The 27,173-nt window shown below is 44.0% G+C and overlaps 1 protein-coding gene across 1 annotated transcript; it reads right to left on the reverse strand.

Moving 5' to 3' along the window:
* Positions 1-13,539: 13,539 nt before the first annotated feature.
* LOC147341342 (zinc finger protein 75D-like) lies at positions 13,540-25,620 on the reverse strand. Its single transcript, XM_086389193.1, has 6 exons — positions 25,101-25,620; positions 23,735-23,924; positions 22,945-23,036; positions 22,489-22,615; positions 16,643-17,011; positions 13,540-13,724 (listed from the first exon to the last, which is right to left on the reverse strand). The coding sequence occupies exons 1-5, from the start codon at positions 25,545-25,547 to the stop codon at positions 16,785-16,787; spliced, it is 1,083 nt and encodes a 360-aa protein (XP_086245319.1). The 5' UTR covers positions 25,548-25,620; the 3' UTR covers positions 13,540-13,724; positions 16,643-16,784.
* Between the last annotated feature and the right edge of the window lie 1,553 nt (positions 25,621-27,173).

Below are 27,173 nucleotides of genomic sequence, written 5' to 3' on the forward strand. Positions count from 1 at the left end.
ACAAAACAACTTCTGAATGCCGGCAGAGGACATCAGGCACCCAGAAAAGCACCCCAAGTCTTCAAAAGGAGGTAGGAAAAAATATAAAAGACAAAAAAACGGACAAAAGAGGGAGGGACGGAGTTCCGTCCTGGGAAGGGAGTCTTAAAAAGAGAGAAGTTTCCAAACACCAGGAAACCTTCTCACTGCCGAATCTGTGCCGAGCCTTGGAAGCACAGAGGGCAACATAACAGGGAGGAAAAATAAATAAACAATTAAAACCCGCACATTGCAAGCCCTACGCTAACTCCCCCAGCAGAGAAGCAGTGCAGACACCTGCATCCGCCATTAGCAAGTGGGGCTGGGCAGGGAGGCGCGGCGCGGGCTGCATCGCAAGAATCTGGCCTGAATACCCCGAGTGCTATCTGAGCGAAATAATTTGGGCTAGCAAACCAGACTGTGGAATATCTACCACGCGAAAAGCCAGCCCTAACCTATGACACCGCCACGCCCGCGCACGGAACAAAGGACTGAACAGAGATACCGGCGGCAGACCATCCCCCTCTGGTGATAGGCAGCCAGAGCCGGAAGGGGACAATCGCTGCCCCAGAGAGACATTATCTACAAAACTGTAAGCAGGCTTCTTTGCTAACTAAAACTTATTGGGGGTCTGGACGGTCAACATCTGCCTGAGAAGGTGTGCTGGTGCACACCTAGATAACCGAGCGGCAGGGAGGCGACAAGTCACAGCAATTGCGCGTGCCAAACACCTCATCACCTGAGCTGCTCGGATCTGGGAAGGGCACAAAACGCAGGCCCAACCGAGAGTCTATGCCTCTGAGGACTACCCGAGTGCCTGAACCTGAGCGGCTTGGACCTGGGAAGTACAGGCAGCCCAGGGCCGGCCATGGATGGTTCCCGGCGGAGCAACCTAGAGCCTGAGCAGTGTGGGCAGAGAGGCTACACGCGCCGTGAACAGGGGGCAGACCCAATGTGGCTGAGGCACTGCGAGCACACACCAGTGTTATTTGTTTGCAGCATCCCTCCCTACCTCCCCACCTCCCCTCAGTGGGACTGAACAAGTGAGCCTAAAAAAAAAAAAAAAAAGTGTCCTCCACCGTCCCCTTTGTGTCAGGGCAGAAACCAGACACTGAAGAGACCAGCAAACAGAAGAAGTTATAACAGAGGGAACCGCCTTGGAAGCTACAGGCAATAGATTAAAACCCTGTGGTTACTACCAACTACATAGGAAGGGGCCTATAGATCTTGAGAAATATAAGTCAGACCAAGGAACTAGCCAAAAATGAACTGAACCCACAATACTCACAACAAAACCGGAGAAAGTCCTAGATATATTTTTACTATTTGTACGATCATTCTTTCTTTCTTTTTTTTTTAAATTTTTTTTAATTAAAAAAAAATTTAAGTCCTATATTATTCCTTTAATTTCCACTTTTATAACCGATTACTTTGCAAAAAAAAGACCCTTTTTTTTAAAGCAAACTTCATATACATATAGATATATATTTTTTTTTTTTATAATTTTTTGACCTTTTTTTTTCCTTCTTTTCTCTAACATTGTATTTTTGAAATTCCAAACTCTACTCTAGATTTTTAATTTTAGCTTTTTGGTATTTGTTATCAATTTTGTACCTATATATATATATTTTTTAAATAATTTCTGTGACCCTTTTTTATTTTTTATTTTTCTTTTTCTCTGTTTCTTTCTCTTCTTCTTTTAAATAACATTGTATATCTGAAATTCCAAACTCTACTCTAGATTTTTAATTTATGCTTTTTGGTATTTGTTATCAATTTTGTACCTGTATTTTTTTTATAATTTATGCGACTTTGTTGGTTCTTGTTTGTTTTTTTTTTCCTCTCTCTTTTTCTTCTTCTTTTTTTAACATTGTATTTTTGAAATTCCAAACTCTACTCTAGATTTTTAACTTTTGCTTTTTGGTATTAGTTATCAATTTTGTACCTATATTTTCTTTATAATTTTCACGACCTTGTTTGTTTTTGTTTGTTCGTTTTTTCTCTCTTTCTTTTCCTTCTTCTTTTCTTTAACATCGTATTTTTAAAATTCCAAACTCTACTCTAGATTTTTAATTTTTGCTTTTATGTATTTGTTACCAATTTTGTACCTTTAAGAACCCAATCTTCAGTACCCATTTTTCACTAGGGAGCGAGATTACTGGCTTAACTGCTCTCTCTCCCTTTGGACTCTCCTTTTTCTCCACCAGGTCGCCTGTGTCTCCTCCCTAACCCCTCTCTACTCTACCCAACTCTGTGAATTTCTGTGTGTTCCAGACGGTAGAGAACACTTATGGAACTGATTACTGGCTGGATCTGTCTCCCTCCTTTTCATTCCCCCCATTTATCCTCCTGGCCACCTCTGCCACCTTCCTCCTTCTTCTCTTCTCTATATAACTCTGTGAACAACTCTGACCGGTCCAGTGGTGGAGTGCACATAAGGAAGAGATTACTGAACAGCCCACTCTCTCCTCTATTGATTCCACCTCATCTCATTCGGGTCACCTCTAACTCCCTCCTCACTCTTCTCTTCTCCATATAACGCTGTAAACCTCTCTGGGTGAAACAAGCTTCAGGGCAAGACATACCAAGCAAATTCTTCAGCAGCAAGGAACACAGCCCTGAGCTCCAAGATACAGGCAGCCCAAAGTCACCCCAAAACCATAGACATCCCATAACTCATTACTGGACATTTCATTGCACTCCAGAGAGAAGAAATACAGCTCCACCCACCAGAACACCGACACAAGCTTCCCTAACCAAGAAATCTTGACAAGCCACCTGTACAAACCCACACAGAGCGAGGAAACGCCACAATAAAGAGAACTCCACAAACTGCCAGAATACAGAAAGGACACCCCAAACTCAGCAATTTAAACAAGATGAAGAGACAGAGGAATACCCAGCAGATAAAGGAACAGGATAAATGCCCACCAAACCAAACAAAAGTGGAAGAGATAGGGAATCTACCTGATAAAGAATTCCGAATAATGATAGTAAAATTGATCCAAAATCTTGAAATCAAAATGGAATCACAGATAAATAGCTTGGAGACAAAGATTGAGAAGATGCAAGAAAGGTTTAACAAGGACCTAGAAGAAATAAAAAAGAGTCAATATCTAATGAATAATGCAATAAATGAAATTAAAAACACTCTGGAGGCAAAAGATAGTAGAATAACAGAGGCAGAAGATAGGATTAGTGAATTAGAAGATAGAATGGTAGAAATAAATGAATCAGAGAGGATAAAAGAAAAATGAATTAAAAGAAATGAGGACAATCTCAGAGACCTCCAGGACAATATTAAACGCTACAACATTCGAATCATAGGGGTCCCAGAAGAAGAAGACAAAAAGAAAGACCACGAGAAAATACTTGAAGAGATAATAGTTGAAAACTTCCCTAAAATGGGGAAGGAAATAATCACCCAAGTCCAAGAAACCCAGAGAGTCCCAAACAGGATAAACCCAAGGCGAAACACCCCAAGACACATATTAATCAAATTAACAAAGATCAAACACAAAGAACAAATAGTAAAAGCAGCAAGGGAAAAACAACAAATAACACACAAGGGAATTCCCATAAGGATAACAGCTGATCTTTCAATAGAAACTCTTCAAGCCAGGAGGGAATGGCAAGACATACTTAAAATGATGAGAGAAAATAACCTACAGCCCAGGTTATTGTACCCAGCAAGGATCTCATTCAAATATGAAGGAGAAATCAAAAGCTTCTCAGACAAGCAAAAGCTGAGAGAATTCAGCACCACCAAACCAGCTCTCCAACAAATACTAAAGGATATTCTCTAGACAGGAAACACAAAAACGGTGTATAAACTCAAACCCAAAACAATAAAGTAAACGGCAACGGGATCATACTTATCAGTAATTACCTTAAATGTAAATGGGTTGAATGCCCCAACCAAAAGACAAAGACTGGCTGAATGGATACAAAAACAAGACCCCTACATATGTTGTCTACAAGAGACCCACCTCAAAACAGGGGACACATACAGACTGAAAGTGAAGGGCTGGAAAAAGATTTTCCATGCAAATAGGGACCAAAAGAAAGCAGGAGTAGCAATACTTATATCAGATAAAATAGACTTTAAAACAAAGGCTGTGAAAAGAGACAAAGATGGTCACTACATAATGATCAAAGGATCAATCCAAGAAGAAGCTATAACAATTATAAATATATATGCACCCAACACAGGAGCGCCGCAATATGTAAGACAAATGCTAACAAGTATGAAAGGAGAAATTAACAATAACACAATAATAGTGGGAGACTTTAATTCCCCACTCACACCTATGGATAGATCAACTAAACAGAAAATTAAAAGGAAACACAAACGTTAAATGATACAATAGACCAGTTAGACCTAATTGATATCTATAGGACATTTCATCCCAAAACAATGAATTTCACCTTTTTCTCAAGCGCACATGGAACCTTCTCCAGGATAGATCACATCCTGGGCCATAAATCTAGCCTTGGTAAATTCAAAAAAATAGAAAGCATTCCAAGCATCTTTTCTGACCACAATGCAGTAAAATTAGATCTCAATTACAGGAGAAAAACTATTAAAAATGCCAACATATGGAGGCTGAACAACACGCTGCTGAATAACCAACAAATCACAGAAGAAATCAAAAAAGAAATCAAAATTTGCATAGAAACTAATGAAAATGAAAACACAACAACTCAAAACCTGTGGGACACTTTAAAAGCAGTCCTAAGGGGAAAGTTCATAGCAATACAGGCATACCTCAAGAAACAAGAAAAAAGTCAAATAAATAACCTAACCCTACACCTAAAGAAAGGTAATAGAAGGCTATAAAAATGAAAGTTAAAAGAGTAATAACCAAAATTTTTTAAAAATCAAAAAATAATCATAGTAAAAATACATCTAGGCATTTCTCTGGACCTTTTGTGGGCAGTGTGGGGTCAGTTCAGTGTCAGTTCAGTTCAGTTCAGTCGCTCAGTCGTGTCTGACTCTTTGCGACCCCATGAATCGCAGCACGCCAGGCCTCCCTGTCCATCACCAACTCCCGGAGTTCACTCAGACTCATGTCCATCGAGTCAGTGATGACATCCAGCCATCTCATCCTGTCGTCCCCTTCTCCTCCTGCCCCCAATCCCTCCCAGCATCAGAGTCTTTTCCAATGAGTCAACTCTTCACATGAGGTGACCAAAGTACTGGAGTTTCAGCTTTAGCATCATTCCTTCCAAAGAAATCCCAGGGCTGATCTCCTTCAGAATGGACTGGTTGGATCTCCTTGCAGTCCAAGGGACTCTCAAGAGTCTTCTCCAACACCACAGTTCAAAAGCATCAATTCTTTGGCACTCAGCCTTCTTCACAGTCCAACTCTCACATCCATACATGACCACAGGAAAAACCATAGCCTTGACTAGACGAACCTTTGTTGGCAAAGGAATGTCTCTGCTTTTGAATACGCTATCTAGATTGGTCATAACTTTCCTTCCAAGGAGTAAGTGTCTTTTAATTTCATGGCTGCAGTCACCATCTGCAGTGATTTTGGAGCCCCCCAAAATAAAGTCTGACCCTGTTTCCACTGTTTCCCCACCTATTTCCCATGAAGTGGTGGGACCGGATGCCATGATCCTCATTTTCTGAATGTTGAGCTTTAAGCCAACTTTTTCACTCTCCATTTTCACTTTCATCAAGAGGCTTTTAGTTCCTTTTCACTTTCTGCCATAAGAGTGGTGTCATCGGCATATCTGAGGTTATTGATGTTTCTCTTGGCAATCTTGATTCCAGCTTGTGCTTCTTCCAGCCCAGCGTTTCTCATGATGTACTCTGCATATAAGTTAAATAATCAGGGTGACAATATACAGCCTTGACGTACTCCTTTTCCTATTTGGAACCAGTCAGATAACCCCTTATTCTGGCCTGTATATCTGGCATATATATCTTATATATATTCTGGCTCATCTCTGGCTTGAGATCTTGTTTTCAAGGTCTATAGGGTGCCTCTCAAGTGCACAGTCTCAACATTAACTGCAGGGTTTTAATCTGTTGCACTTGTCACTTGCAGAGTGGTTCCCCCTTCTTTGTTTATTTTGGCTTCCTCTGTTTTCAGTTCTCTTCCATGTCTAATTTCTGCCCTGACTAAAGGGGGTGAAGGTGGCCACTTATTTAGGCTCATTTGTTTAGTTGTGTTGTGGGGAGGGAAGGGCACTGCAAACAAATACCACTGGCATGTGTGGGGAGTGCTTGCAGTGGATGGACCACACTGGGTTTGCCACAGCCCAAGGTGGTGTGTACTTCCTGGGTCCACATTGCTCAGGCTCCAGGGTGCTCTGCAAGGGCATTGTCCCAAGTGGGCCCTGCATTTTGTGCACTTCCCGGGTCTAAGCCACTCAGGTTCTAGGGTGCTCTGCAGGGGCACAGACCCAGATGGGCTGTGGGTTTTGTGCCTTTCCCAGGTCTGAGCAACTCAGGTAACTGGGCGCTTGGTGAGTGCACTGTCCCAGGTGGGCCATGCATCTTGTGCACCGCACCGGTCCTGGCCACTTGGTTTCCTAGGTGCACAGTGACAGCCTCAGGTGTGCTACGTATCTCCTCTGGGGAGCTGATCTCAGGTTGTGACACTCCTGGCAGATGTGAACTGTCCAGTATCCCAGGAAGACATGATTAGCAACTTGGAGCCTGCTCACAGTTTGATAGAAGATGCAGTCTCTGGGGCCAAGATTGCAGCAGTCCCTTGCCTTCCAGCTCTGGCTGTGACACAGCTGCCTCTCTGGCACTGGGGAGGGAGGGCCCTAAATGGCAGCTGGCTTGCTCTCATTTGGTATTCGCTCAATCCTTTGTTCTGTGAGTACACCAGGGGTCATCGTGTAGCATTAGAGCCTTTCACAGGAAAGGTTTATTTCTTGTTTTTCATCTCTCTAGCAATCCCACAGTTTAGGTTGCTATCTCACATTGGCTTCCTCAGATTGTCCTCAGGGCATTCAGGCCCGGTCCTTACCATAAGGATCGATGATGCAGCCTGTACCTCCCAGTCCAGCCCCCACCTGCTGCTGGTGGAAGAGAGTGTCTGTGCCGCTTCTCCATCTCTGCTTGTAGTTGTGGTGAGGCGCATATTCTGTAGGGTATCCCCCCCATCCTGTTATGTTGCCCGCTGAGATCCCAAAACTCCCCACAGACACACCTATGAAAGGGTTTTCTACAATGTGGAAACTTCTCCTTCACGACTCCCTTTTCAGGACGGGTCTCTGTCCCTAAATCTTTTGTCTGTTTTCATCTTTTATATTTTGTCCTACCTCCTTTTGAATAGATTGGGATGCTTTTCTGGGTGCCTGGTGTCCTCTGCCAGTGTTCAGAAATTATTTTGTGGAAGTAGCTCAACATTCAAACGATCTTTTGATGGATTTGGGGGTGAGAAAGTGGTCTCCCTATCCTTTTCCTCCACCATCTTGGGACCACCCCCCTTCTCTTTCTCATCTTGCCCATATCAAAACTGTGCTGGATGGCTGTTCCTGTACCTGAAGGTCATGGACACACAACACCCACAAGGCTTTGTGATGTCCTTCAAGAATTCCACATGCAGATGGCGCTGCCCCACTAAGTTTTCCAGTTATTTAAGTATCTACAGTCTCACATTGAGATATACTCCCCCTACTTTCTTCCTGTACCCCAAGACCTCTCTTCTCTTTCTTACCTTGCTCTTCTGAAGACTGGGTGTGCAGGAGGCACTGTCCCTATGACTGAAGGCCTTGGCAACACAACACCCACAGGCTTTTCTGATTTAGTTCAACAAATCCACTAGCAGATGGTGCTGCTCCACTACATTTCCTGAATTCTACCTGGCTCTACAGCCTCACATTGACATTTACTCTCCCACTCCCTTCCTGTGCCCCGAGACCTGTCTTTTCTTTCTTCTCTTGCCCTTATCAAACGTGACTGTGCAGGAGTGACTCTCCCTGTCGCTGAAAGCCTTGTTGACACAACACCTCCATAGCTCTCAGATGTAGTTCAAGGAATACACCATCAGAGGGCACTGATTCACTAGCTCTTCGAGTTCTACTTGGCTCCACAGTCTCACAGTGATATCTACTCCCACTCCCTTCCTGTGCCTCAAGACCTCTCTTCTCTTCTTTTGTTCATATCAAAATTGTACGAGGGTGACTGTCTCTGTGTCTGAAGACCTTATCAACACAATACTCCAAGGGACTTCTGGTGTAATTCAAGGAATCCACCAGCAGATGGCTCTTCTCCACTAGTATAGAAATCGGAAGCACACAATCAGTTAATAGGTTCTTTTTTTATTTATGTATTTATTTGACTGTGATGGGTCATCCTTGCTTCAGTGGGCTTTTATCTAGTTGCAGCGATCCAGGGCTTCTCTTGGTTCAATTTTATGGGCTTCTCATTGCTGTGACTTGTTTCCTAGCACAGGCCCTAGTGATGGCTTCAATAGTTGTGGCGCCCTGGCTTAGTTCCCCCTTGGCATGTGGGGTCTTCCTGTACCAGAAATTGAACCTCTGTCCCTTGCACTGGCAGGTGGAATCTTAACCACTGGGACCCCAAGGGAAGACCTGGAAGGTGAAGTCTTAACTACTGGACCACTGTGGAAGTTCCCCCAGGTCATAGATTTAGATGCAGACATATGACAGGAGCTTGCTCCAAGAAACAAAGCATGAACAGGGTGCAACTGACCAAAATCGTGAAGAAATGCCTCAGCTGAACATCAAGCAATCTGGCTGCTAACCTTGAATCTCCCACCCCTAGTTCTGTGGCTTTTGTACATCATTGTGAGTCTTTTTAAACTCACTTAAAATACAGTTTTTTGTTAACCTCTCAGTCCTCAAGCTACCAGGGCGTAGTGCTTCTCAAACTTTAATGTGCATGGAATCACCAGGCGTATTATGAAAATACAAGTCCTGGTTCAATAGGCCTGTGATGGAGGCCTCAGAGCCAGAAATTCCCAGGTGATGCTAATGCTGCTGGTCCCTAGACCACACTTTGAGTAGCAAGCAAGCATATACTACAGAAGTGGCTTAAGGGCTCTCACTGCTGGTGTGGATGGAAGGTCAGAGGCAGAACTTTAGTCATCACGCCCTTGCAAGCTTCAGCCAGTGCCTTGCCTTTTGAGGTCCTGAGACTGTGGAGCTCGTCTGATCAGCTCTCAATCAAGCTGATCAGTAACAAAGATTTATCCTGGAGGATAGACTGCTTCCATGTGGTCAATGTTCCCCTTGGTCAGTGTTCATTGATTGATGTAAAATGAGTGGCCAACACATCCCCAGGGCTTTCTGATGTAGTTCATGAGATCCACCAGCAGATGGTAGGTTATTGAGTTACACTAGGCTCTACGGCCTCACATTGACATCCGCTCCTCCCACTCCTATGCTGTGCCCCAAGACCTCACTTCTCTTTCTCCTCTTGCCCTTATCAAAACTGACTCTTCTCAGGTGACTGTTCCTGTTGTTGAGGCCTTAGGAACACATCTCCCCTGGACCTTTCTGATGCAGTTCAAGGAATCCACAAGTAGAAGACGCTGCTCAAATATATTTTCGAGTTATACAAGATTCTATAGCCTCACGTTGACATCCACCACCACCCCCACTCCCTTCCTGTGCCCCCAAAGCTGTCTTCTCTTTCTTCTCTTGACCTTATCAAAACTGGCTGTGCAGCAGTGACTGTGTCTGTGGTGAAGCCTTTGGCAACACAACACCCCAAGGGCTTTCTGATATAGTTCAAGGAATCAACCAGCAGATGGTGATGCTCCACTAACATAGATATCAGAACCTCATAATCAGTTCATAGGTTCTTTATAATTTTTTATTTATATATTTACTTTGGCTGTGCTGGGTCTTTGGAGAAGGCAATGGCACCCCACTCCAGTACTCTTGCCTGGAGAATCCCATGGATGGAGGAGCCTGGTGGGCTGCAGTCCATGGGGTCCCTAAGAGTCGGACATGACTGAACGACTTCACTTTCACTTTTCACTTTCATGCATTGGAAAAGGAAATGGCAACCCACTCCAGTGTTCTTGCCTGGCGAATCCCAGGGACAGGGGAGCCTGGTGGGAGGCTGTCTATGGGGTCGCACAGAGTCGGACACGACTGAAGCGACTTAGCAGCAGCAGCTGGGTCTTTGTTGCTGTGGTGGGCCTTTCTCTAGCTGCGGTGAGCCAGGAATACTCTTTTTTGCAGCGTTCAGACTTCTCATTGCCCTGACTTCTCTTGGTTCAGAGCACAGGACCTAGGGCACCAGGGCTTCCACAGTTGTGGAACCCAGCTTCGTTGCTCCGTGCAAAGTGGAATCTTCCCGGACCAGGGATCGAAGCCACGTGTCATGCACTGGCAGGCTGATTCTCAAACAATGAACCACCTGGGGAGCCCCCGAGGCTGAAATCTTAACTACTGGACCTCCAGGGAAGTCCCACAAGTCATGGATTTAGATGCAAGGACATGTGACAGGGGCTTTGTCCCAGAAACAAGGCATGAACTTGTCCTCTGGGATCAGAGGGAATCTGCCACAGGGTGCAACTGACCAGAATAGTGCAGAAAAGCCTAAGCCGAAAGTCAGGAAACCTGGCTGCTACCTTGCATCTCCCACCCACTAGTTGTGTAGCTTTGGGTGCATCATTATGAATCTTCCTTAGTTTGTTTGTACAACACAGTTCACTTACGTCAACCTCTTGGCCCTCAAGCTTCCAGGGAGTAGTGCTTCTCAGTACTGCAGTACTTTGCAGGTGGCATGTATTTTGGTGTTGTCTCATGATATGTAGTTAATTTTTGTATGTTATGTGAGTTTGTTTTTAAAGATGTGCTTTTCAAATGTTTCCAGTAGTTTGCTAAAAATGTTATTTTTCTCTGTTGTACTGAATTTACATCTCAGTCAGAAGGCAATAGTCTTTCTGACTTACTTCACTCTGTATAATAGTTCCATCCACCTCGTAATTAGCCTCCAATTAAAATAAATTAAAAAAAGGCAATCGTCCATATAGTTTTGAGTATATTGTGAACTCTGTTCTGATCCATTGATCTGTAAATCTATCTTTATACCAAGATCACACTGAATTATTGTTGATCTATATCAAGTTTTGAAATGAAGTAGTATAAATCCTGCATCGTTGTTCTTTTTCAAAAATTTTGGCTCTCCTTAGCCTTTTGTATTTCTATGGAAAGGTGGAATCACTTTGTCAATTTATTTTCAAAGTCCTACTGTTGCTTCACTGGGAATGCATTGAATCTATAGGTCAGTTTTCTAGAGCTCCCATCCAGCAATATTGAGTGTTCAAATCTGTGAGCATGAGATATCAATTTATGTTTGTAGTATTTAATTCCTTCTGTAATTTTCAGTGTACAGGTCTTCCAGAAATTTTGTCAAATTTATCCCAAAGTACTAGTATTTCTGCAAAGAAAACATGTAAATGGCTACCAAACAAATGAACAGATGCTCCACATCATTGAAAGTTGAAAGTGTCAGCTGCTCAGTCATGTCCAACTCTTTTGCAATTCCAGGGACTGTAGCCCACCAGGCTCCTCTGTCCATGAAATTCTCCAGGCAAGAATACCGGAGTGGGTAGCCATTACTTTCTCCAGGGGATCTTCCCAACCTAGGGATCAAACCCTGGTCTCCTGCACTGCAGGCAGATTCTTTACTGTCTGAGCCACCAGGAAGTCCAATTTCACATCATTAGCCTTAGGGAAATGCACATGAAAATTGCTTCACACATACTAGGATAACCGTAAATTAGAAAAGAAAAATAACAACTGTTGGAGAGTGTGGAATCATCATACATTACTAAGTGGGACTGTAAATGGTGCAGCCTCTATGTAAAACAGTTTGGTGAGTTCTTCCATTAGTTAAACACAGAATTAACATGTTATCCAGCAATTCTACTCCTAGTTGTGGACCCCCAAAATTGCAATCAGGTGTTCAAACAAAACCTGTACTTGAATGTCCATAGTAACCCTATTCACAATGGCAAAAAGGTAGAAACAACACAAATGTCCACAAACACATGACTGGATAAATAAAATGTCATATATCCATAAAATGGAATTTTATTCTCCCATTAAAAGAAACATACAATAATGTGAATGAACTACAGATAATGTGAATGAACTACAAAATATTACACTAAGAAGCCAGGTATAAAAGGTTACATATCATATGATTCCATTTGTATGAAATACCCATAAAAAGTATATACATAGAGACAGAAAGCATATTTCTATTTGCCAAGGAGTAGGGTAGGGAGGTAATGAAGACTGACAATGCACATGGTGTTCTCATCTGTGGTGATGGAAATATTCTAGAATTAGATAATGGTGATGGTTACATATTGGGGATGTACTTCATGCTACTGAATTTGATACTTTAAAATGGTTAAAATGGCGACATTTGTTGTGTATTTTGCCACAATAGAAGACCCATCTCATCATAAATTTAAGGATTTGTTCATACTTTCTCAATCTGTTCCACTGATCTACATGACTATCTTTGTACAAGATGCATACTGTTTTGATTGCTGTGGCTTGATGACTTCTGGAATAGGTATGATAAATCCTTCAACTGTTTTCCTTTTTCAAAATGTTTTGGCTATTTAAGGTGATATAAATGTATATTCCGCATACATTTTAAGATCAGCTTGTCAACTTCTACAGGAAATTCAGCTGAGATTTTGATAGATATTGGGCTCAATCTACAGATAAACTTGGGGAAGGTTGTCATATTGAGTCTCCCAATCCATGAACTATCTTTACTAAGTTTAAATTTTCTCAGCTATGTCTTATAATGTTTTAAGTACTTTTTAGTTTTCAGGTCTTATTCATTTTTTATGGGATTTATCCCTAATGTTTTATTCTTTTGAAGGCTATTGTGTATCCAGTTGCTTTCTTAATTTCATTTTTGGAATTTTTGGTGCTAGTATGTACAAGTATAAGTGATATTTTGATGTTGATATTGTGTCCTGTTGGCCTTGCTAAATTTGTTTATGGGTCTAGTGGCTTTTTTGAGTCTGTGCTTTACTTTTCTCCATACAGGATGATCTGTGAATAAATAAAGCTTTATTTCTTCCTTTCCAATTCGGATGGATTTGTCAGGGTAGGGGGCTTATTCCATTCGCTCAAGCTTCCACTGCAATGATGAATAGAAATGGCAAGAGTAGACACCATGCATTGTTCCCAATATTAGGAACATTCTTTCACCATTAAATATTATGCACACTGAGGTTTTTTATAGACTATTTGCCAGAAGAATGAGTTCCTAACAATTTCAATGTTCTTAAAAGATGTTAAAATCATGAATGGGTACTGAATTTCACCAAATCCATGTTTTAAATCTTTTGGAATGATTATGTATTACCCCTTTGTTCTATTAATACGAAGTATAACATTCAATGGTTTCCTGCCATGACCCCACCCAATTATAGCTCTCAGGATGCTCCCCTCCCCCAGCTTCTGGCCACCAGAGTCGGGTGAGCTCACCAACAGACCCTCTCCTCCAAGGGGGCACCACACCAGAAACAAGAGGCCTCCGTGTTTGTTTTTTTTTTTATTTAACTAAAATAATTTTCTTTATTAACTTATATAGACACAAGATTTGACAACACTGAAAACAAGAACTTTTCTCTGACCAGACTGCGCTGACTGGTGGAGAGTTCATCACACACAGAAAAGGGAAAGCTGTCTTATTCAAGTCGGTGATGGTGTAGAACCTCCACTGCCTGAAAAAGAGATTGCAAATAAAGTACACAGAGAGGAGAGCAGCAGAGGCCTAGTGAGGAGATGAGGAAGAGGTGGGAGAGCAGCAGCAGCAGCAAACTACTCAAGATCAAAATGGTAAGAAAAATAGTGGCAGGAGCACGTGCTGAGGACGTGTCCCCGCCCCTCCCACAGCCAATACCTTTGGGGGCGGACAGCCCCAGCCAGAGCCCCATGGGGAGGGGGGATTCTCTGCAGGTGATGATGGGTCTCTAAGCCCGGGGCCCCTGAATCTCCAACATACTTTCTCCACTTTAGGAAGCGGCCTTCCAGGGCCCAGGCAGCTCCAACAGAGCTGGGAGCCTGGGGAGGACAGGATGCCCGTCCCCCAGAGCACACCCACTAAACAGCTCAGCACCGTCTGCATCGCACAGCCACTCATGTGTGCATAAACACTCACACACACGCATTCACACATGCACACTGACATGTATATTCACACCCACACACACACTCTCACACCAGTACCTTCACACACACACATCTGTGCACTCATACCCATACACTCATCCACACTTATACACCCACACATCCCCATGCTCACACTCAAGCCCTCATGCATGAACATGCAAATTCACACACACATCCCCACACTCACATGCACTCAACATGCGCACTCACACACAGGCACGCACATATTAAGTAAAGACCCTCCCTAGTGCCCTCCCCAGGTCCTCTCAGGCTGGCCCAGGAAGAGGCTGTGGCTGGGGATCCAGTCACCCAGAGCGTGAGACCCGAACTTGAAAAGGGCACATTTACGCATCAGCCCCAAGGAGGCCCCTGGTCCTGCGCTCCTCTCCTCCCCTGCAGCCCATGTCACAGTCTCTCAGAACTCCAGGGATGCAGTCCAAAGGCTGGCAGTCTCCCGGAAGTGGTCCTGGAGGGACACAGTTGGGGTGGAGGAGGGGCCACCAGGACCAGGGGTTTCCAGGCAACTTGGCACAAGGGAGGAAGCCATCAGCGCCCTTCCATCTGTGGGAATCTGCGGGGGGCATGTGGTAGCCTGGGTGCAGCCTCAGGCCTCGGGGTGAGGCAGGCAGAGCTCTTCAGCCGGGCCCTGGGTGGCTGAGAAGGGCACATGGTGTGAGGCTCAGCCCCTGTGTCCCAGGGGCAACCAGGCTGCTGTGGTTCTTAGTCCCAGGAACTGAGGACCAGGACCACGAGCAATCAGTGAGGGGGCAGATGTGGATGTGGGATGGGGGTGAGGGCCAGGGCCTCTCCCGGCTCCCCTCAGTGCCGCTCCTGGTGCACCAGTCAGCAGCACAGCCAGGACCGCTGCAGGCCCATCCAGAGCAGATGCTCCTGTGTGATCCTAGCAGGAGGGGCAGCCTGGAGACAGAGATATGGGGTCATGGGTGGGTCTCAGCTCCACGCCACCCACTTGTATCCCTTCCCTCCTATTACACTCGGCCCCAGGAGCCAGCCACCACCCCACCCAAACTGAGAGGCCTGTGCCACTCGACACCAAGGAACCCCTGGTTAAGCCTTGCGTGGGGCTTGGGTTAGGGTGGGGAGGTTTGTGTGTAAGGACCTTGCTCCCCAAGGCGGTTCTGGGATTCATCTCTCCTGTGACCATATCAGCTCAGACTGTCCCCCAGTTCTTCCCTGTAACTTGCTCTCACCTTCCCTGCCACGGGCCTCTCTCTCTCTCTAGATCTATTGGGAGTCTGTGCTCCCCTCCCCCATCCCACTGTGCCAGATCTCCCAGAGACTGGGGTGCAGGTAGGCAGTGAAGACCCAGAGGCAGGTTCAGCTCCCCCACTTCTGATCTATGTCACAAGGGCAAATGTCTCCCTTCCCAGAGCCCAGCAGGTGGGGAGAACCTGCTCCACCAGAGTGTCTCTAGCTCCATCCTTCCTTCCCCATGCCAGTACTGGATCACCAGGCCACCCCTTCCCTCGGGCTCTCCACCTGGAAGGCCCTGCCTCTCCTCGAGGGGTCAGGCTCTTCTCTCGGGTGCTCCCCAGGCAACTCTAGGGTCAGGGGTGCCCCAGGCAGGGATTTGACTCTCTGGACAAGACCACAGAAGGGGCGGTTCACCTTCTATAAAACCAGTTCCTGCAAGAAAAACATGGGGACTTGAGAGCTGCCTCTTCACCCAGAGATGTCCCCATCTCCCCAGTTGTTGCCTACCCTACAAGCCTCTTCTCCATCTGCTCTCCCACCCCGGCCTGACAACTGCCCTCCACTCAAGGAGACCCCCACTTTCCCAAATCCTTTGGGACATAGGGGCTGCTTGAGGCTGTCCAGGACTGGAGCAGCACATTCTGTGGCACCAGGAGGGCACTGGTAGGAGGTGGAGGGAGCGTGGCTGAGATGGGGCAGGGCTGGGAGGAACATGTCTTTCCCTCTCTTCCCTGTCCCCTGATGCAAAGCTTTGGAGGGTGGAGAGGAACAAGAGAGACAACAGAACAGGCAGAGAGCAGTCCCACAGACCCGCCAGGAGGAAGTCTTGTGAAGGGCTGAGAAAGAGACAGACCTGGGCTTGGGCCAAGAACACAACCATCCATCCAGGCTGCCTCTCGAGGGGTGGAGGACAAGGGGGCCAGCATCCTCTCTCTTCTAGGGCTTTCTCAGGGCCTCTCCAGGGCCATTTCCCTCCATTCCCCCGTGTTCAGGTGACACTACCGGAGCCATGGTCCGAGGTGATGGGCTGATCCTCGGAGATGCCCAGGAAGTCGCCTCTCATCCCCAAGTTGGAAATATGACAAGGTTGTCCAGAGGGCCTGCGTGCACCCTGCCTTGCCTGCTCTCGGCTCGGCAGCTTTCCAGGCTGGCTTCCACGGGTCCCTTCCTCCCCCAAGCCCCCCAGGGGCTGGATATGTAGATGCCATAGCAACAGCCTCCCTCCAGCCCGCAAGTCCAGCCTCTGGTCTCCTACCTTTTTGGTCAGGGTCAATCATTCATGTTTCTAATGAAGAATTTCTTCCTTCTGCTCCCTCCTTCGGCTAAAGTGAAACAACAGGTTGGCTGCACTCAGATAATTTCCTTGAGTTTGATGGAAAGGGCCCGTTTTGAGAGTTTCAGTGCAGTTTGTCACCAGCCACGAAGTGGCTGGCGAGGGCTGGGGCTTCAGGACTGCGAGGTCGTTTCCGTACCCTGCATGTATCACCGTGATTTTCATTGCCCACTGTTGTCTCAGCATCTTTCATTGTGGCCTTTCCTAATACTTCGCATCCTGATGGTTGTATCTCTAATGTAGGAAGAGATACAGGTGGGTCATTTTCAGGGTCATTTTTGAGCTTTAACCCTGTTGGAATAAACAGAAGAATCAGCCATCTGTTTCCCGGAACAAGAAAACTGTCGGCATGGAAGAAAAATCAATACTGACAGCTTTTTAAAAATACAGGAACAAGGGATTTTTGGTCCAATCTGGACAAAATGGCACAGACCCATTTTTCCCTGGACTTCCTTTCTGGGCACAACTACAAATCCATTTAAGAATGCAAGATACAATGAACAGAGAATTCTATAAAGTGGTAAGAGGAAGGCAAAATGGGTTGGGACTCCAGGACTAGAAGAGTAACACAGTAGGTATCTTACATCCCCACATCCAAAAATGTAGGCAACCCAGATCTCGTGTTTTCCAAATCTCAACTGAGCAACAGAAGGCTGCCTCAATAGGCTAACTCTATCCACAATTGGAAATGGGAAACCGTCTGACAACATCAGAACTCCAATCGGAGACATCAGATTTGTCATGCAGAACTAGCAAGATGGACCTAGCTAACCAGCCACTAGCAGCCGGCCCCAGGAAGCCTCTTCATCCCTAAGGGTCAGAGGTTCCCACTGAGAGACACTCTAGCCTAAGTAAAGATCTTCCTCATTCCTCACTCTCTGGCAGCATGAGCAGGAGCACATGGGAATCCCAGCAGTACCACATAAATCGAGGAGACCAAAATAATACCATAAAGGCTCTGAAAATTAAGCTGTCACTAGACACATATTCCACAAAGTAGAAAAGAACTTACATGCTAAACTAAAACACAGTGACTGCCCATTAAAATATTTAAATAGGACTCAGACTCTCCTAACATAATAGACAAAATGATCAGGATACAAAAAAACAGATCACAAATCACACAGAACACCTAGAACCAAAAAAAAAAAAAAAAAAAACAACACAACTTGAGTGAGAAAAAGCAATCTGACAAAAATGGAATCAGATTGGTAATCAAAACCACAAAGGCAACAGAAAAATTTTAAATATATGGGGACAAATGGAAATATACTTCTTAATAATCCATGATTCAAAGAGAAAGTCTCAAGGGAAATTTAAAAATACATACTTAAATGAAAATGAAATTATATAATATAATCAAAATATGTGGAATGCAGCTATAGGAATGCTCAGAGGAAAATGTATAGCCCTAAAGGCACACAACAGAAAAGAGGAAAGCTCTCAAATAAATAATCTACGTTTCTACCTGAAGAAGCTAGAATAAAAGGAAAATAAAAATTGAAGGAATAATAAAGATCACAGCAAAAATTAAACAAAAAACTTGCTCCTCAAAAATTAATAGAACTGATAAACCTGTATTAACTTAGGCAAAAATGAAAGAAGATGCAAACCATCCATATCAGGAAGGAACTGGGTCTATCACTACACGTTCTGCAGCAATTAAAGAGATAATAAGGGAATACTATCAGCAACTTATGTTCACAAATGTTAAAAGTTAGGGGGAAATGGGTAAATTTCTCAAAATCTACAAACTACCAGAATTCAACCAGTGTGAAATAGATAATCTGAATAGCACTCTGAAAATTAAAACTTGAACTCATAATTAAAAAGCTGCCAAAACAGACATCTCCAGATTCATATAGTGTTACTGGAGCATTCTACAAAGTATCTATACAATTAACACCACTTTTATATCATCTCTTCCAGAAAACAAGAACTATTACCCAAATCATTTCATAAGGCCAGTAATTACCCTGATAACAAAATCACACAAAGACAGTACTCAGAAGGAAAACTACAGACTAACATCTCCCATGAACTTCAACACGAAAATCCTCAACAAAATATTGGCAAGCTGAATGTAACAGTATGTAAGCATTATATACCGTGATCAAGTAGGATTTCCATATTTGAAATCAACCAACATAACCCACCATATATCAACAAGCTTTGAAAGATCATAATCCCACTGACTGACACAGAAAAGTATTTGACAAACCCTACATCCATTAACGATAAAAAAAAACTCAAGAGAGACTTCCCTGGTGGACCAGTGGCTAAGACTCCACATTCCCAATACAAGCGGCCCAGGTTCAATTCCTGGTCAGGGAACTAGATACCGAAAGGATGCAACGAAGAATTTGTATGCCACAACTAAGTGTTCACACACTTCAACTAAAGAGATCCCGAGTGCTGCAATGAAGACCCAGCACAGCCAAAAATAAATAAATAAAACCCTAGGAAAGTTAGGAATTATTATCAACCTGATAAAGTATCAATAAAAACCCTGCACGAACATCACATGTAAAAGTGAAAGACATAACGTTTCCATGATAAAACTGAGAAGAAAGCAAGGATGTTTGCTCTCACCATTCATATTCAACATTGTACCAGAAGTTGGACCTACTGCAACAAGGCAACAAATAAATAAAGAAATAAAAAGCACTGTAGATCATGTGACTATGTATAAAAACCCCAAGAAATTTACCAAAAAACGCCTTCCTAGAACTCATAAGCAAGTTCAGTAGGGTCACAGGATAAAAGAAGAAAACATAAAATTAGAGGCAGACCTATATAAAAACACTGAACATTTGTTTTAACAAAAATTTAAAATAATACCATTTACAGTTATGCCAATGAAAATTAAATGCTCCTGCATATGCTTGGCAAACATGTAGAGGATCTGCACACTGAAAATTATAAAAAGTAGATGAATAACTAACACAAACATAGATAAAATAAATTTTTTTCTCTATCAGAAAGTTGGTGATGGGACTTCCCTGGTGGTCCAGTGGTTAAGAATCCACCTTCCAATGCAGGGGACTCAGGTCTGATCCCTGGTTGGGGAACTAAAATCCCACATGCCCCAGGGCAATGAAGCTAGCACCCTGCAACTAGAGAGAGCCCTCGAGCTCTAACTAGGGAGGCTGCACACCACAGTAAAGACCCAGTGTAGCCAAAATAGATAAGTAGATAACATTTTTTAAATGATGAAAGAAATCAAAGAAAACTTGAAAAACATACTGCGTTCATTGTTTGGAAAAATCAACACAGTAAAGAGATCATTCCTCCTCAAATTCACATATAGTTTCATGTTATTTCTAGCAAAATTCCAAAAAAGTTTCTTATAGATAAGCGTATTCTAAACTTTACATGGAAAGGGACAGGCCCTAGCATAGCTTAAAATAAAATTGATCTTGACAAAATACAGTGGGAAGAAAGACTCACACATAACTCGATGGAACAAAACAGATACACAAGTATGCCCAACTGATTTTGACCAAAGTGCAAAAGCAATTCAATGGAGGAAGGCCAGCCTTTTCAATAAACAAGGCTGAAGCAACTGGACCTACACAAGCAAAAACACAAATGAGCTTCAATCTGAATTTCATATCTTATATAGAATCTACTCAATATGAATCACAGACTTAAATGCAAACTTAAAAAACTTTTAGGAAAAACATAGAAAATTTTAGGGATCTATGGCTAGCCCTGATAGCAAAGATAACCGGTAAAAAGAAAAGTGAAAAACTGGGCATCAAAATAAAAAACTTACTCTGTGGAAACCCATGGGAAGAGGATAAAAGGAAAAATATACAGACTTGGGGAAACTACTTGCAAACCATATACGCTAGAAAGCACTACAATCTATACAAGAACTCTCAAAATTCAACACTTAAAAAACAACCAAATGAAAACCATGGCAAAGGCCGTTTCACTGAAGATAATATAAAGATGGCAAATAAGCACATGAAAAACTACATCATCATCAGCTATTAGCGAAACGCAAGTCCAAGCCACAATGAGATAACATTACATACTTAACAGAAAGCCAAAAAATTTTTAAGTGGTAATACTATTAAACAATGGCAAGAATGTGGAGAAAGGATCACATCCATTGCTGGCCAGGAAGGTCAAATAATGCAGCCACTCTAAAAACCAGTTTAGCATTCAACATCTAATTACCATGTGAAATGGCAATTTCACTCTTTCACTCTCTATCCCAGAGAAACGCAAACTTACCATCTCTACACAAAATTCTGTACAGGAATGTTCATGGCAGCTTTATTCACAATAGCCCAAGACTGAAGACAGCAAAAATATCTTTCAATCGTTTATCAATATTACAGAACACTTCTCAGCAGTAAAAATGAATGAACTACTGATACAAACAATAACTTAGATGAATTTCCAGGGAATTATTGTGAAGGAGAAAAGTTAATCTCCCAAAGCTCTATTTTTGAAATGACAAAATTTTTGAAAACTGTAAGCAGATCAGTGGTTGGCACAGGTTGGTGATGAGGTAGGGTGTGGGAGGGAAGGGTGTGTTGTTGTATTGATAAAAGGGCAACAGGAAGGATCCTTGTGGTAATGGATCTGCATTGGGGTGGTGAATATACAAACCTCCACGTGATCAAATCTTATATAACTAAATACATACACACCCACCAATGAATACAAGGAAAATGAAAGTATGAATAAGGTCAGTGGACTGTACCCATTTTATTATCCTGGTTGTGACGTCATGTACGTTTGCAAAAGTTATCACTGAGGGAAAATGGGTAAAGCGTATATGGGTTCTTTGAATTACATTTTAAATATGCTTGTGAATCTACAAGTCAGTCAATAAAGAGGTTAATTTTTAAAAATATAGAGGAACAAAATCTTAAAATTGTTAAGCCTTTATAAAGGCTCCTATTAAGGAATTTTCTCCTCTTCCTATATGTACGTTTACCTCAAAGAGACTCACCAAGAATGTCCTCGAACTCTTAGGGACGTTGGGTCTGTGGTTCTTGCCCTTGTGCTAAACAGATCACTTTAAGTTTAGGGTGCAATGATAACGCTCTGAGAATAAAACTTGGAGGTCATGGACTGCCATCTAAATTCCAGACTATTTTCAGAAAAAGCGAATAACTCTCTATACTTTTATTTACTCCAAACATTTAAATGGGCAGAATCTTAAACTCAGTATCTTCTTTATATTCTACCGTGGCTGTGGCTGGATGTACAATGAGGAAGCTAGGAACTAACCCTAAGGACACATGGAAACGTCGTGGGACAGGAGTCTTGTGGTATTCCAGCAGACCTGGTTAGAGATGAGGCGGCGGAGACCAGGATGGTAAGAGCAGAAGAGGTTGAGACATGGTTGTATTCAGGAGCTATTTTGAAGACAGAGTTAAGAGTACTCGCTCCCTGATTGGCTGGGGGGTAGGGGATAACAAAAGGACTGGAAAAAAGGATAACTGAGAGTTTGGGGGCCTGAACACCTGGGTAAACTGTGCTTTCTACTGACATGGAAAAGATCTGGCAAGAGTGGGCTTGCAGGGTAGGGCAAGAGTATGATAGATCAAGCAGTCTACTTAGGAGAAAGAGGTGTATTTGTAAAACGCTCTCCAGGTGATCTGGATCTGCCGTCCCTCTCCCCTCACACCATCGAGCTGAGAACCAACCCACTGCTGGGACACTCTCACAGGTGTGCATTTTCCATGAACTGAGGATGTAACAGATTGCTCAAATGCTGTACAAAGGAAAGGAAGACTCTTTACCTACAGAGGCGACATCCTCATAGAGTTCCTGCATTACATCAAGGTAGAGGGTCTTCTCATCAGGGGTCATTATTTTCCATTCTTCCTCGGAAAAATACAAGGCCACATCTGCAAATGTCAATGGACTCTAGAGAAGAGAGTAAGTTGTAGTTCAGTACTCGCTACAACAGAAGCCGTCCTATCACTCATTTCTGAATTACATGGGAGGCCAGTTACCAAAAACGTTAAGAGAAGATTCAAGGGAAAAGGAGTGAGATGACAGGAAAGGTGCCCAAGAGATCAGTACATGGCTTGGGAGGTGCCCAATCCCACAGCGCCAATCCTAGTTGCCTAGGGAACACCCTGGGCTAATGTGCCTCAGAGCATCTGCTGTGTAAGGCAGGATCATGGGCAGCAGAGAAAAGCAGACAAGGCCACATTCAGGCTGCCTGAAAACGCTTGTAAAGTACAGCTCACCTGGGACATAGGCAAGGTGAGCTTAGATGCCAACTTGCAGCTTGGGGTGCTTTTCTCCTCAGAAAAGGTTGGACTCTCTTCAGCAGGCACAGCTGTGGGGAAGGAGCCAGAAAAAAAAAAATATTTTTTCTGTTTATGAATACCCCAAACCAACTTCTACAGTTTAGGACTCCCTCAGTAAAGACAGCTCACCTTCACGTGTGTGTGTGCACACACGAGCTCACACATGTGCACCACAAGTGGCCTTCTCATAAATTAGAACCAAAAAGCCACCACTCCATAGAACTGGTTCCCAGTTTTCATTAAATGCAAGGAAATCCACTGCTTTTCCTCTCATTAAAGAGAATGTTCACTGAGCTAGGCAAGCATTAGAGGTGTTTGAAAATTAAAACCTTGGTGGGAAACATGGGGGATTTCTTTTATCACTTTTTTCCTGGTGTACAATTCTCTTCCCATTCTGCCACTGACAGCCCATTTCTGATCCCAATTTCTCCTCTAACTTCTAATGGTGAGATGACCCCCCTGCCTTGTCCCTGCTCTACCTTCTTCTCCCCTCTCAAATTTCTATAGAGAAAGGTCCACATTGTGAATACCAGGGTTCTGTGGTTTGGATGCTTCTGTACCCCAGAATGGCCTTCACCTTCACCCACCACAGACCTACTGTACTCTCACTAGAAACACATCCTAACTGAAAGCATGACTGGGCACCTGGAAAATTCCCATGGAATGCTCCCTGAACCAATTACTATCACAGCTCCCAGGAGAATATAATGATGATGAAACTCCTCACCTCCTTTATCGACAGGCTGGCTTTCTTTGTGAGTATTCCAGCCCGGATCCTGCAGTACTTGGTATATATTCGAACATGCTTCCTGGAACACACCCACTGGCTGGGGCTCTGCTGGCTTCCACTTAAAGCCTGGGGCCACTGCTGTTCCTCCCAAGAGCGCTGTGTCATTTCCCAGTTGATGGGTTGTGACCTAAAAATAACCCCCATCCTCATTAGAAAAGAGCTTTTGGTTTTGGGGTGGTGATGGAAGAACAAATAAGAGTAGAGTCCAGGTTTGGGGAGCAGTAAGGAAATTTTTAAAAATGAAGAGATATTGTGCCACGATTTTCTCACAAAGAACTGTACACATGATCTGGGAAAATCAGATGAAAATGAGAGAAGCTATGACTTGCTTGCCTCCACACCTCCTTGGACAGTCACAGCTCAGGCCAAGAGCAGGGTAGGGGTAGGCTGTCTGTTCTCTCACTGCCTCCAATCTCTTGCTTTCTAGGCTTGGATCCTTGCTTTAGTGGACTTTGATTTTCTAGTTTCCTCTAAAGAATAAGAAAATGAATAAAAGAGGGTTTTCTGTCAGGTGGATTTTCCAATCCTCCCACGTCCAGGGAACAATTTCATGGAGAAAGGGGATGCAGCGGAGGAAAAAATGGGGAAAGAGCTGGATTCAACTTTCTGCCATATACTTCAGGTGTATAAGACACTTGTGCTCCTCAAGGCGGGGCTCTCAAGGAGAAGTAGGCTGCCATCACCCCAGGGCAGACCTGGTTACCCACTCACCAGCAAGGCCAAGGCAAAGCAATGAAGGCAGGCCATGGAGACGCTTTTCTCCTGGCCCTGCGATGTGTGTTCCCAGCCCAGAGAGCACCACCCCTCAGCATTCAGATTTTCTCCATTTTACTGTTAGCTTTTTTCTTCTTTCTGATCCTTGTTTCCCTTTTCTCTTTCCATTTCCTCTCTTTCTTTGCAGTCTCCCCAGAAAGGTTTGATTTATACTTTGGCTGCTACCCTCTCCTGCCTTTGACCTTTAAAACCCTGCATTTGGAGGTTTTTTCCTCCCTTCCTAGCATTTTCTTGCCTTTTATTTCTTGGCTGCTAGGTCCTATCTCCTTGGCCATGCTAGGCCAGGCCCACCACCTTCAATTCACCCTGGCCCTAAAGAGGGCAAAATGCATTTCTTTTTCTAAGGCCAGGAAAAGACTCTCAGGAACTCCCCAACCTGGAAGCTGTCACTGCAAGCCTGTGATTTCAGATTGCACTTAGTTATTCTAAAGGAACAACAGAAGAGTGACTTAATCCATCTCATTCTCCAATTATTGACCCCACTTTCACCCTCTTTCACAGTGTACATGTAAGGAATCTTTCTGCTCACCTCATTGCTTATTCCACCAGATTCTCTCTGAAAGCGATCTACCAGGGCCACAGCCTCTTTGAAGTTCTGTGGATGATACTTCTGCACCCAGTTCTGGATATGACTGGGCAGAACGTCCAGGAACTGCTCCAGCACCAGCAATTCCAAGATTTGCTCTTTTGAGTGGATCTCTGGCCTCAGCCACTGAGAGCATAATTCCTGCAGTTGGCTGACAGCCTCATACGGTCCAGGTGTGTCATGGTAACAGAAGCTCCGGAAGTGCTGGCGAGCACTCTCAGGATGAAGACTGCCCATCTGTGGGCTGGATTTCTTACTCTTATTGGAACTCTCTTTCACAGACCTCTTAGTCCCCTGTAAAACCTCCACATGTGGGTACAAGCATGCAGGCACCTTCACAGGGCTCATCATTATTTGCTCTGGGAACAGCTTTTCTTCTATTTGTGACATCCTCCTGGGCCACCTGATAACTGAGGCCTTGTCAGCTTTGGTACAAAACCAATGAGTGGATCTTCTCCCCAAGGGCACTGAGAGAGGGGAGGAAAAAAAAAGTACACGTCAAGAAGAAAGCCACATGACGCACATTTACTTACTTATCAGAGAAGAAGAACAAAAAGTTATCAGAAAAGGAGGAACAGAAGTAACCGTTCTGCCTCCTCTTTAAAATTAACTGCCACTCGTGAAGGCTCAAGACTCAGGACATGTTTTCAACCTTTCCTCTGTCACCCAACTTTGAAACAAATATACAACTCTGGAAAGAGAAATGCTAGTTCATCACTTCTTCTTTAAGGTTGAGGGATGAAAAAACTTACATGCATTTGCTAAAAGGAGCTTTGATGTTATCCAATACTTAATCTGTGCACTTCCTGTCCCACCTTTATAAATGGGGGTATTTGACTTTCTCTACATTTTAATAGATCATTCCAGTTTCTTATCCTCAGTGAGATGAGGGACAACCGCTCTGTCCCTTCATCTTCTTATGCAGACTGATTCCTTTGCTTCATGGAACATCTAGATTATCTTTTTCAGCATATTAATACTTGAAGGGAAACTGAAACACTCAGATCAGAAAAAAATTAGAGAAAAAGTAACCTTATTCCTTTCAGCAAGTTTCGCCCACTAAGCTATTAGATGGCATTAACACTGCTTCATTGGCACCTCCTGGGAACACATATGAATGTCACTGTGCCCCTTGTTCACAGAACACAATGGCACCCCACTCCAGTACTCTTGCCTGGAGAATCCCAGGGAGGGGGGAGCCTGGTGGGCTGCCGTCCATGGGGTCCCACAGAGTCGGACACGACTGAAACGACTTAGCAGCAGCAGCAGCAGCAGGAGCCCCTTTCTACCTGTGTATGAAATTTTCTGCTCACTTAACTAGAAAAACTGACAGCTCGATTTGTTTCCAAGATATCCAAACGTCACACTCTTAAAACACACACACACACACACACACACACAAACGGAGAAACAGGGACGATTAAGGATCTTCGGAAACAAGAAAGGTCCTAGAAAAGGTAACCCTTGTCTTGACTTGACATTTCCTCAGGGTCATAGAGATTTTTAAGCAAGGCTGACGATGGCCTTGAGAGTCTGATTTTCTCAGAGGTGACCCAAGAGAAACAACAACAAGGCTCTTTCAAGGAAGCCACAGGTGTTCAAAGGAATGGCTCCAGAGGTACAGGGACACTTCCTGCATTTCTCTGTCAGCAGAAACTAATGTCTTGGAGGCTGAAATGACCTCTTTCTCGGAGCTTCCCTGCTAGCTCAGTTCCGCCTGCAATGCAGGAGACCCCAGTTCGATTCCTAGGCCGGGAAGATCTGCTGGAGAAGGGACAGGCTACCCACTCCAGTATTCTTGGGACTTCCCCCTTGTGGCTCCGGTGGTAAAGAATCCGCCCACAATGTGGGAGACCTAGGTTCGACCCCTGGGTTGGGAAGATCCCCTGGAGGCGGGAAACGCTACAGTTTCCCCAGTGTTCTGGCCTGGAGAATTCCACGGACTGCATTCGCAGAGAGTTGGACACAACTGCGCGACTTTCAAATTCACCAGTAATATGCTCATAAGCCAGCAGA

The sequence above is a fragment of the Bos grunniens genome, chromosome X (genome assembly GCF_055505025.1).
Source record: "Bos grunniens cultivar Pamir isolate PY7600 chromosome X, Bosgru_T2T1.0, whole genome shotgun sequence".
Classification (NCBI taxonomy): Eukaryota; Metazoa; Chordata; class Mammalia; order Artiodactyla; family Bovidae; genus Bos; species Bos grunniens.

Coding starts and splice junctions, on each gene's coding strand:
- LOC147341342 (XM_086389193.1), bottom strand. CDS start 25,547: ATGTCACAAATAGAAGAAAAGCTGTTCCCAGAGCAAATAATGATGAGC. Junction 23,037..23,734: donor CCAGCCTGTCGATAAAGGAG/GTGAGGAGTTTC, acceptor CCTTCCCCACAG/CTGTGCCTGCTGAAGAGAGT. Junction 22,616..22,944: donor TCACCTTGCCTATGTCCCAG/GTGAGCTGTACT, acceptor TCTCTTCTCTAG/AGTCCATTGACATTTGCAGA.